Source organism: Anser anser, assembly GCF_964211835.1.
Source record: "Anser anser genome assembly, chromosome: W".
In the NCBI taxonomy this organism is placed as follows: domain Eukaryota; kingdom Metazoa; phylum Chordata; class Aves; order Anseriformes; family Anatidae; genus Anser; species Anser anser.
The window spans coordinates 12,447,883-12,460,199 of NC_139731.1; the positions used below are offsets into that span (position 1 = coordinate 12,447,883).

A 12,317-nucleotide genomic window follows, 5' to 3' on the forward strand; every position below is an offset into this window, starting at 1 on the left:
AAAGCACACCAAAATTACAATACCTCGAATTTATAGCCTAACCCACCCATTTCCACAGAAATTCTGGAAAGGAGGCAAAGCGTCATGAACAGGACTTTTCAGAGAGTTTTCCTTTCCCCTCTTCTGACCAGCACACAATCTCTTCCTCTGATATTTCTTCTTTAAAGAAATTCATCCCCATATTTGCCCTGCCTAGATTTATCTCACATTGCCCAGAGCAAGGCCCATTTCTTACCAACAGGGATGGGCTTGTTAGGGTTGGGGGCAGCTTGGGATGCAGCAACCATGAGATGGTGGAGTTCAAGATGGAACTTGGTGGAAGAAGTAAGGCTAAAAGCAGGATTGCTACCCTGGACTTTCGGAGAGCCAACTTCGACCTCTTCCGAGACCTGCCTGGGGGTATCTCCTGGGCTAGGTTGCTAGAAGGCAGGGGTGCTTGTGAGAGCTGGGCTACATTTAAACAGCACTTCTTCCAAGCTCAGGATCGGTGCATCCCTAAGAGTAGGAAATCGGGGAAGGGGGGCAGGAAACCTGCGTGGATGAGCAAGGAGCTCATCGACAAGATCGAAAGGAAGAGGAAGGTCTATGAAATGTGGAAAAAGGGCCTGTCCTCTTGGGAGGAGTATAGAAGTGTTGTCAGGGCCTGCAGGGACGCAATGAGGAACGCTAAAGCCCACCTAGAGATGAGGCTTGCAAAAGAGATAAAGGATAATAAGAAGGGTTTTTTTAAGTATGTAAACAGTAAAAGGAAGACTAGGGATAATGTGGGTCCCCTGCTGAACGAGGGGGGTGTCCTGGTAACAGGAGATGCCGAGAAGACGGAGATACTGAATGCTTTCTTTGCTTCAGTCTTTGCTTCAAGGACTCCCCCCCGGGACTCCTCAACCCTGGCGGGAGGAGAAAGGGTCTGGGAAATGGAGGGCTCCCCCCTGTTTGACGAGAGAGTGGTTCGGGAGCGTCTGAGTGGGCTCAACGCACACAAATCCATGGGTCCCGATGGGATGCATCCACGTGTGGTAAGGGAGTTGGCAGAGGTGATTGCTGAACTGCTCTCTATCATCTTTGAAAGGTCCCGGAGAACAGGAGAGGTGCCTGAAGACTGGAGGATAGCCAATGTCACTCCGGTCTTCAAGAAGGGCAAGATGGATGATCCAGGAAACTACAGGCCAGTCAGTCTCACCTCTGTCCCTGGAAAGGTGTTGGAACAGCTTGTTCCGGATGCCATCTCCAAGCAATTGGAAGAGAAGAATGTTATGAGGAGTAGTCAGCATGTATTCACCAAGGGGAAGTCGTGCTCGACCAACCTCGTTGTCTTCTCTGATGGCATCACCAGCTGGGTAGATGGGGGGAGAGCACTGGGTGTCATCTACCTTGACTTTAGCAAGGCTTTCGATACTGTCTCCCATGACATCCTGCTAGCAAAGCTGAGAAAGTGTGGGATAGAGGAGTGGACAGTAAGGTGGGTTGAGAACTGGCTGACTGGCCGAGCTCAGAGGGTGGTGATCAGCAGCACAGAGTCCGGCTGGAGACCTGTGACTAGCGGCGTTCCCCAGGGGTCGGTGCTGGGTCCACTCTTGTTCAACATCTTCATCGACGACCTTGACGAGGGAATAGTGTCTGCCCTCAGCAAGTACGCCGATGACACAAAGCTGGGAGGAGTGGCTGACACGCCAGAAGGCTGTGCTGCCATTCAGCGAGACCTGGGCGGGCTGGAGAGATGGGCAGGAAGAAACCAAATGAGGTTTAATAAGAGCAAGCGTAGAGTCCTGCACCTGGGAAGGAACAACCGGACGTATCAGTACAGGCTGGGGGATGACCTGCTGGAGAGGAGCTCTGAGGAGAAGGACCTGGGGGTCCTGGTGGACGACAGGTTGGCCATGAGCCAGCATTGTGCCCTGGTGGCCAAGAGGGCCAATGGGATCCTGGCGTGCATTAAAAGGAGCATGGCCAGCAGGTCAAGGGAGGTGATCCTCCCCCTCTACTCTGCCTTGGTCAGGCCTCACCTGGAGTACTGTGTCCAGTTCTGGGCTCCCCGGTACAAAAAAGACAGGGATCTCCTGGAAAGAGTCCAGCGGAGGGCCAGAAAGATGATACAGGGCCTGGAGCATCTTCCCTATGAAGAAAGGCTGAGAGACCTGGGTCTGTTCAGCCTGGAGAAAAGAAGACTGAGAGGGGATCTCATCAATGTGTATAAATACCTGAGGTGTGGGAGACAGAGGGATTTGGCCAACCTCTTTTCAGTGGTTTGTGGGGACAGGACAAGGGGTAATGGCCACAAGATGGAGCACAGGAAGTTCCGCACCAACATGAGAAAGAACTTCTTCACGGTGAGGGTGACGGAGCACTGGAACAGGCTGCCCAGGGAGGTTGTGGAGTCTCCCTCTCTGGAGATATTCAAGGCCCGTCTGGACGCCTACCTGGGCAACCTGCTCTAAGGAACCTGCTTTGGCAGGGGGGTTGGACCCGATGATCTCTTGAGGTCCCTTCCAACCCCTTCAATTCTATGGTTCTGTGATCTCTGCAGCAGACACACCGTGCGCTGGTGCCAGAGCTCCCCAACGGAGCTCAGAATCTGGTAAAACAAAGAAAGAAAAGCCTTGGCAAAGCACACCTGAGCCCCTTGCGTTTCTCACCACAGCTTCTGGAGACTGGAGCTGTTTGGAATAACACTGGAACATTTTCCTAACACTCCATGTAAACATTTATCTGTTGCTTCTACTCATGACTACACTTCTGTGCATTCACTCCTTTCAAACACTGAATGCAACCCTTTACCCTTTAATTAGCTGACCCAGGCTAAGTTCATCATTGTCACTTATTAACACACTGCCTTCCAAAAATCAATCCTTCCAACATCAGGTGTTTTATTGCTCTTCTCTGAATTAAATCCCCATTGCTAACAGCTTCCTGGTATTGACAGGCTTCTAAGTCTGATCTTGCCACAAGTCTAACAATTTCCTTTTTGTCCATAATCCACCTTGGTATTATTGTAGCTCCATAAATCCTCTTCCCAACCTTTACCCCATGCCTTGCGAAGTATTACTGTTTAACAGTTCTGTTTTCCACTGAAATTATGCTTTGTGTTTTCAAGGATCCTTGTCTATCAGCTTCAACATACACTCCCATCTCTGACTGTTTCATGTTTTCTTCTGCAAAAAGTTCAGTTTCAGAAAGTCATCAAGCCAATAAAAAGTATAACATATGGTTATGGTACAGCTTCAACTATTTTCCTACAATTTCTCACTTCCTGTCACTTCCCCCTCCCCTTTTTTTATTCAGCCATATGTATTTTCCCCCAAATTATTTTATTTTGGTCTATCTCAAACTTCTGTATTAATAAGTATAATATATTAATCCTTTTCTTCTTGGTTACATCTTCGAAAGATCTGAATGATTTCTTTAAGTGTTCCTTCTGAATCCTACAGCAGTCCTGAAAAAAAACAAAACAGCTTCCTTGCAACTTCCAAGCTACCCAATTCCCTTCTTCCCCCTTGACGGATACACTGTAAGTTATTTTTTTTCTTTCTTGGTTGTCATTCTTCAGTTTCAGAGTCATTGCAGGCTGCTCATAACCAAGATGATATGAATAAAGTTTTTCTGTGAAATTTATGAAACACTATCAAAGTCAAGGTAACAGTAAATTACCAGAATACAATATCCATTTTTATAGTCTACTTTGAAAGGTGAGCACCTCCATCCTCATTTATTTTCTTAAGAACTGGTGCAATTTGTTGTTCTGGATCTCCCATTGCCTTGGGCATTACACAAAAAAAAAGTAAGAGAATGAAAACTCAGCATGCCTCTAAGAAAGCATCAATTGAATTGTTCAAGTATAATCCCTTTCGGATAAGACTTGGTCATTGTTTCCTTCCACCTGTCCCTTCCCTTTACCTTTCTGTAGAACATTACTTCTATAAGAACTAGGATGCTGAATTATTTGGAATACAATTACACACATGGAAGCAACAACATTTTGGAAAGAAATAATGTGTTTGTTTTTAACTGAAAAATTTTAAGTTAATCCTTTCCCAGCACTGGCTTAAAGAGGAAATACTTTGTAAATACTCATCCTCCAAATTTAAGTTCTCTGTGGAGTTCTGTCTTCAGAAAACATTTTAATATGCAAAACTGGCTTAGCTTCTCCAGGTAGTTGCCCACTATCTCCTTTTTAATGAAATTGCAAACAAAAGACACTAATCCTCCACATAACAAGAATGCGTTAATTTTGTTTCTTTCATTGTGGATGAAAAGATATGAGACTAGCACTTGTCTAAAGAAGAAACACCGCAAAATAAAATTTTCTCCCTATACTGATACATATACACAGGCATTTTGACTTTGTTTTGTCAGTTATGGTGCCTTTGCACTCACTGAAAGTAAAGGAAAATTAGCAGCAGAAAGTTACTTAGCATCCATAAAGAACATTCATGGTCATCTACTTTAAGTTTCCACTCACCGAATTATTACACAGGAAATTCCCTACATTGACAAACACCCCTATATCGCAGGAAACCCCACACTCATACACCTAAGAGCCAACTAGGCCAAGCAAACCTCTCCTCACACTCCCCAACATCCCATACATGCCTTAAGCTGCTTCACTGAAATCCAATGCAGTTCTCACTGACATGCATAGGGCCTAACAGCAAAAATGGACATGGCATCAAAAAACAAGTTGCACACACACACAGGCTGGTATGCTTTCAATTTCCACTGATTTCCTTTGCAGCAAACCCCTCATGTAGACACATTCACTCTCTCCTAGGGATCTGTTCAGCCACACCCACCCTTACTCCTGGGCAGAATTCTTCCATTTCTGAAGACTAAGGAGATGCCCACAAGAGGAACAGGTTGCAAGGAGGTGGCATACAAAGGCTACACAGCTCGCAGGGAGGGTCACCACCATTCAGGCTCACTTGGGAAGCAGAGCACAAGCCAAAGTTGTTTATAAACCACAGCCTCCTAACTGTGATCATTAATAAATAACCAGGGAATTTTCTACCTCTGTTCCAGCCTCCTCATGCCTTTCTTGAATATCTTCAGTCAGTCAACCTTATTGCTTCTGTTATACTTGTGACAACATATCTTGTCCTCTGCTACCATACAGCAAACATCAGCATCAGTATTCTTAAGGGTATTTTCAAGTCATTAGCTGCCCTTCTAACTCCTTACCTGATAAACTTATTTGAAAAACTAACATGAGTGAAAGTAAAAGGCATGCTACACCACCACATCACTTAAAATGCAATTCCCTGGAAAGATGCCGTATTTGGCAAAAAGAGCTCCCCTTCCAATGACCATTAGTGTCCTCAGTGCCACTCTCCCACACTGGATTGCTAGGCAGTAGTAGCTCTCAAGTGACAAGACAGCTGCCTAGTAAGACCACCTAAACTCTGAGCCTGTTACTGCCTTCTCCGGTTAAGTGAAAAATGGCTTTTATGAAGTTTAAAAAGCTGCACCTCAAGAGGCTCACTGCAGTGCTCTACGAAGCACACACTGGCCTCCAGTATCAGTCTTTTCCTTCCACACTTGACATGGAGGTTGTGAAAAAAATCATCTCAGCTAGCTTCAGCAATGAAAAGATCATAAGAGTCACTCTTTACTGGGGTTTTAAAAACAAGAAGTCTCTCCTATCAGTCAGTGGTTTCCAGGCGTGAAATATAACATACATGAATTTCTCCATCATGGCACAGGCTTCCCTTGGTCTTCATCTCCTGCCACAGACTACGAGAAGCAACAATCTTGTTTTTCCAAGTCACAGACAAGCACGTCACATTCTTCATTTCTGAATCACCATGAAATGACTGTGAAGTGGTTCCTTTCCAGACCGTCTTGTCTCTTGCCTTTAGCCAGGAGTGCACGCTTCATACTTGAAACTCCATGTAGAAACATACAGCTGCCTCTGTCTTCAGAGAGGCAGACTGCTCTTCTGGCTTCCATTCAAGTGCCTACTCAGGTTTTAGTTAATAATTCTCTTCAAAGGCGCCAGATCTTGGAACTCTCCTCCATCCCAGAAACTCACATGCTCAAGTTCATGTGTTGTATAAGTAGAGCTTCCACAGTCATCGCAGTGTCACAAAGTGGATTTATATTTATCAACAGATTTTCCTTTTTCTTTTTCTACTTACGTATTCAGATCCTACTACTCAATGCCTGTGAACCAATCATTTTCAGTGGTACTTGCAATCTTAACTACAATTAGGTGAAATCTTAAGCAGCACTTAAGATATCTAAACAATTCTCTACATACAAGGTTCTTCCAATAACTCTTCCAATAACCCTTTGACTTTCAAGGGATTGTTAGTACTAAAACAAAAAAATTGCAAATTGCCTTCCCCTCAATTTAACCGGAGAGTCACTTGGGCTACAGCATGCGCTCTGCAATTCAGCAGTAGTTAAGCTATAAAAATGAACTACTACCTGTGCCATGTGAGATGTATTCACATTTTCAGAAGGTAACTGAATACTAATAGAACGGTTATTTTAACTGCCATTTGCTACAGGTCTTCATTCCAATCCTTCCACTTCTGGAAGCATCTTACCAGTTCCATCATCTGCATCATTCTGACCAGTCTCCCAAATCTCTGATTTTGTCCCAAAGCCATCAGTGGCAGAAGACTCTGTATAGTCTGCAGGGTTAAATGTCCTAGAGTTTTAAAAGTTAAGAAATGGAAGAGAACACATGGGTCATTCATTGAACGAAACAAAAGTTTTGGTTTCCAAAGATTTTTTTTTCCTCTATGAGCAGACACGGATTAAAAAAAAAAAAAAAGGAGAAAAGAGAAAAGAAGGAAGGAAAAAAGCATGGAAACTGTAGAGAAACTGAACCAAAATAAGAATTCCTGAAAATGCAGTTAACAGCATACCTATTCCTCTCCATCCTCTAAAGCATTAGTTTATATGCTCAGCTTTAAGCCTTTCTCAGCTGATAATTTCTTGGTGGCTGACTGATAAGAAACCAGTATCGTATAATTTCAGAGCACCAGACTTGTGCAGGACAGCAGTGAGAACATCAGTAAGATTATTTCAGAACGCACTCCTGACACACCAAGGCCAAAAAACACAGATGCAGACAGGTGAAAGATTACAGAAAAACCTCCTTTCAGTTCATCATGTGGACTGCAAACAAGAAGGATTATTAGAGAAGTAGAATTAGCCTTCTGTTCACCATGACATCACCAATGTTACATGAAATGTCATTTAGAGCAAACATTGAAACTAATGGAGGTTTGATTCTCTGAATCAAGTTATTCTGTCAAAACTAAGAACAATCTTTAGAACTACTGAGTAACTTCCTTTGATTGTTTTCGGGTACATGCGTGTCTAAACAGTGAAAGCATGAAACCTCAAAAACAGGAGAGAGCTTATAATTACTTGTCTTCCTATTTTTATTTAGGACTCGCACATTCCACTGAAACAAATACCTTTTCCAGTTTACCTAGGACAATAAGCACCACACAGCACTTTGAGCCTCCTAGGCACTATGTGGTTGTTACTGATAGGTACAAATGGGTTCTTCCAAGTTTGACATATTAACGTCAAGTGAACTTAGATTAGGGTTCTATAGATGTGTCCAGTCAAACGCTGGTTTAAGACAAAAATAATCCAGTTATCATCTAACGGATCTACGAATTTTTGCATCTGTAGTGATTTTTTCATACATACAGCAATATTAATACATACAGTGGCAAATAATCTTGCCACTGAGTTTGATCCTCCCCGAAATCTGTGCTCTGCATGTTTCTTACCCCATGCCTTGGGCTGAAAACCTCCCCGCTCCTCTCCCTCTGCCACGTCCAAACCCTAGGAGAGAAAACACCATTTAACAGCAACAGCAGAGAAGGAGCCAGTCACTAGTCTGTCACATTAGAAAATACTATGATTGAAGAAAACTACCACAGTAAAATATATTTCCTTCCAAAATTTTCTCACAGGAGAACATTTCCCTTCCATATGCAAGTCACAGTTCACTGCATGTTTCCGTAGGACTTCCATTCTTTGCTGGCTTTTCTGTAACTAGAGAAGTAGCTCAAAATTCTAACAAAAGGACTTACCTAAAACCTCATCCCAAATGAGGCTGCCATTGCCAAGTCAGTAGCCATTGTTCAAAAAATTTGTCTCTAATTGCTCACTTTTGCCTAAGCAGCTCTAATAGCCCAGCCCTCATGCATGGTCTGGTCTCTCCAGGAATTCTCTGTCACTCCTTGTTGGTGACAAGAAAATTTAAGTACACCATTTATTTCCTTCTTTCCGTCGGACTCCCTTGTCAACCTCTACCTTCCTGCACTTTCTCCTACCTGCAACCACACATTCCTTGCATTTGCCCCTTACTTGTAGTCACTGACATGAAAATTACTCAATTCAGATTACTCAAACAACTCCCATTATCACCCACAAAAATTTGTTTCTATTTAAACAACAAAAAATTTGTCTCAAATTTTGATTCCAGCCTCAGTTCACAAGCTTCTTGCTCCAGTGAATGGCTTTATTTCTGCATACAGCTTAGTACCAACAAGGCATTTAGATTTTATTACTTTACCATCCATACAGTAAAGCTCTACATAAGCCTCTAGAAACTCATTTCTTATATGTATCATTTTCTACAATGATTTTATTTTTATGCCTTTTTAGGATATCAATATCTGAGGCCTTTCCAGTTGTGTGTTTGGTTTTCTTTGAGAACTATGATTTCATATTAAAAGGACAGGAGCAGGTCAAGAGCTGCAGGCTGAGAACAAAGCGATGTCTATTTTAATGACAAAATTATGCAGTAATTACAAGTCAGCAAGCAACTACAAGTTTACTAGAATACAAATATTATAATCTTAAATCCCCAATGCACTGGTTGTCCAAACATCAGAACTACCTAGGATAGGCAGTTTGAATTTGGATCAAAATTACCCCTTATTTTCAGGGGGCCATTTAAAATGAGTTAGAGCAATAGCTCCAGGACATGGTAAAACCAGTTCAGGAAGTTCCTTTTCTAATGACTTTCCTTCCCCTCTGCTCACCACCCGTTCTCCCCCTTGCCCTAGTTCACTGTGCAAGTTTTGAAAGATTTCTGGTTATTTAAAACGTTTCCTACCTACATTTTTAAGGACTTCTCAGAAGCATCAAGATACCAGGATAGCTTTATCCACGTTTTGTCAGAGTTTACCCATACTCTATACATGATACTGCTAGCTACAGGGAAGATTTGAAAATCTGCAGAAGGATTTCCATCCAGGCACACATGGTATTTTTGTGGAACAGGAACACAGAGCTGAAGCCTGACAATAGGCCAGGCCTGCTATCTCTACATTTTCCTCTATTTGCTCTCTTTTCACCATTGGCTGGAGAAAGGAGAGAGGTTAGCAAAGAGGTAACACCAGCTGCCATCCAGCAATTGCCAGCCCTCTTCACTGAGGGCACAACATGGGGCTGTGTATTTAGCCATAAATGTAATTCCCCCAAACCCCAATGTACCAACTGATCCTAACTCAGGCTCTGAACCTCCTGTTGCAGCCTCATACCTCTCCTTCACCCAGCTGAAATCCCCAACCTGGGGAGCTGGTCCATGGCATAAAGGGGTCACAGCACTCAGGCCCACGAAGACAGAAGCCAGTGCAGCATTTATTAATGGAGCACACAACAGAGACCAACATTTTTTTGGAAAAGCTCAGCTATGAAACAGATGAGGAGCTGCAGACCACAGAAACAGACAAGCAGCAATATGTTTGACTAAGGCAGACATCAGATACAGAAACATCAGCTAGAATAGCTAGCATGAAAGGAGGTAAAGCCTTCCCAGCCTCTCAAGTTCAAAAATCCCAAAGAACGACCTTAGCATATTAAGCAGAAGATGGTTGTAGCAAGTGAGGCTTACATAAGATGCTGTACCAGCATCTGCACAATAAACTACCAGCTAAAAGCAACAAGAAGAATCTCTAACAACTTTAAAGTATTTTGACTGTAAAAGAAATCACACTGTTTACAAAGTTACAAGTCTTAGAAGACTATTAGCCAGCAAAGATTTGTCTGTATCAGATCACTTTGGAAGTTAATCCTGAACTTGAAATTCAGTAGGTTCCCTTAACTTCACAAAACCATGTCAATGCTTTTTGTCAAAACAAATTCATTAACATTTTATCAAATGCTTACTCATTTCTGTTCCAGGAAACCAAGAGTGGGGAACTATGTTTCAAGTCGATTCCAATTAACATTCCTGCTACTACCCTATCCAATGCCATAATTTTAAGTGATGAAATATTTAAGAGATTTTGTTTTCTTTAACATTTTAACACTGTTCAATCATGCGTTGCTTCCTTTTATGCTCTCCAGCACATCTCAGTCAACTAGGTTCACATTGGTATCACTTGATCACTTTACAGTTAACTTCTCCAGCATTCATTCCAAAAAAGAAAGCAGTCATATTCAGCAGGTGGGGAGATTTTCTGTTTCCAGTAAAACACACTGGGAGTTCAAAACTCCCATAATCACACGAGTCTTAACTCTGATACTTCCCCTACATAGGAAGAATGGTTCAGCTCCCTCAGTTTCTTCCCCAAAACAAATGTACACTGACAGGGAGCACAAGATGAATGTGTAGTCCCACAACCTAAATGGGACTATCCCATTAACGTAATAGCCTATTTTATAGAAAACAGATTAAGTTTACAGACTGAAATCCTTCCACAGGAAGGCACACTATTTCAAAACTAAGATTTTCACACTGACTGGTTTAAATTAGACAAAAATATCATCAAGGTTAAGAAAGAGGCCTAAGAATAACTGAAAGGGAAACGAAACAGACTGGAAGAGCAGGTAACACTCAAGAGCTGTGTTTATCTCAGACTACAGAGTAGTTGGACAGCCCAAGCCCATGTTCAGGAAATGCAGGGCCAGCCAATCTCCAGTGGAAGCTGAGATAACAAAGGCCTAAGCCTTATGAATAGATAACAAAGCTAAGCATAGAAAGCTTATATTCTGGGTATTTCATACTACCAAAATAAACACTGAGGTTCTATATACTAATTCAAATCATTTTTCTTACTAGTCATCAATTTTCCTGTGATCAAAATGGAGCACAGGAAGTTCCGCACCAACATGAGAAAGAAATTCTTCACGGTGAGGGTGACGGAGCACTGGAACAGGCTGCCCAGGGAGGTTGTGGAGTCTCCTTCTCTGGTGATATTCAAGGCCCATGTGGATGCTTACTTGGGCAGCCTGCTCTAAGGAGCCTGCTTTGGCAGGGGGGTTGGACCCAATGATCTCTTGAGGTCCCTTCCAACCCCTACAGTTCTGTGAGTCTGTGATCATAAAGCTAGAAGCATCACGTCAGTTTTATACACTGCATGTACTCTAATAACCATCTTTAAAAGGAAGTGCAGAAAACTTTCTACTCCAAATTTGCATTGAAAATAAAAGTAATTTATGTTAAAGCTAAGTTCTGGTTAATCTCAAAAAAAAAAATCACATAATGCTAACTACAGCAAAACTAAACAGACTTCAAACTGTGACCTCCAGAAGGTCTGCTCTGCATTCCCGTTTTAAAAAAAACAACATCCTTACTAGTTCTGGCAAAGCAAATTCAAAATATGTTCTTTGCCAACTGTGCTAAGCTTTTAAAACAAGAAAATGTTTAGATATGCAATTCTGGTTACAGAAGCTCATTTTCTTCCAGATATCTTTTTTTTCTTAACTTTTTAAGATAAAAAATAGGCTATCACAAACACAATTTGGACTAGTCTGATATTTACAAAAAAGGCACACTGCTCTATTTTCTTACATAGCCAGGAAACGTTTGAAAGGTTCCTTGTCAGGTACTATAAATCCAAAATTAAAACCTCATGTTTTCCCCTTTCACTTTTATTTCTGTTTCGCTAGATTGAATTTGTTGTTGGTCTCCACATTTTTGCCATGTGCACATTGCTCTGGAAGAATGAAAAGGAAGGGAATGCAGGAACAGAAGTACAAGTGACAAATCCACTTTCACTTTACAAACGAGTTGAATTGCTACACATGAATCTAATAATTTCTGTGCTGAATGAAGCCGAGAAGTAGATCTACCTACAATCTTGTCATCGGCTAAGGTCAGTGTCTGTGGAAGTGTATAAGAGCTGAAACCACAACACCATTCCTCTGGACACAATCCTGATCTTCAGCCATTTGTAGCTCAGACACTTCCTGAGCCACACAATTTAAATAATTCACCAGCCTCATTCATTCAGCATTGTTTTCCAATTTGGTTGCTTAGTTTGTTGTTATGTTTGTTGTTTTTTTTTTTCCTGTGATTTTTTTTTGAATACATTTGTCAAAAAAACCCCACATATAAATTT

General features: G+C 42.0%; 1 protein-coding gene across 2 annotated transcripts in view; it reads right to left on the minus strand.

Moving 5' to 3' along the window:
- LOC310888745 (ubiquitin-associated protein 2-like) overlaps positions 1-12,317 on the minus strand; it is a 128,594-nt gene that overhangs the window by 40,753 nt on the left and 75,524 nt on the right. For both annotated transcript variants that reach the window (XM_083815758.1, XM_083815757.1), the window contains exons 7-8: positions 7,749-7,803; positions 6,543-6,646 (exon numbers count right to left, since the gene is read on the minus strand). In XM_083815758.1, coding sequence (XP_083671884.1) covers positions 6,543-6,646; positions 7,749-7,803 — 159 coding nt within the window. The remainder of the gene's footprint in view (positions 1-6,542; positions 6,647-7,748; positions 7,804-12,317) is intronic.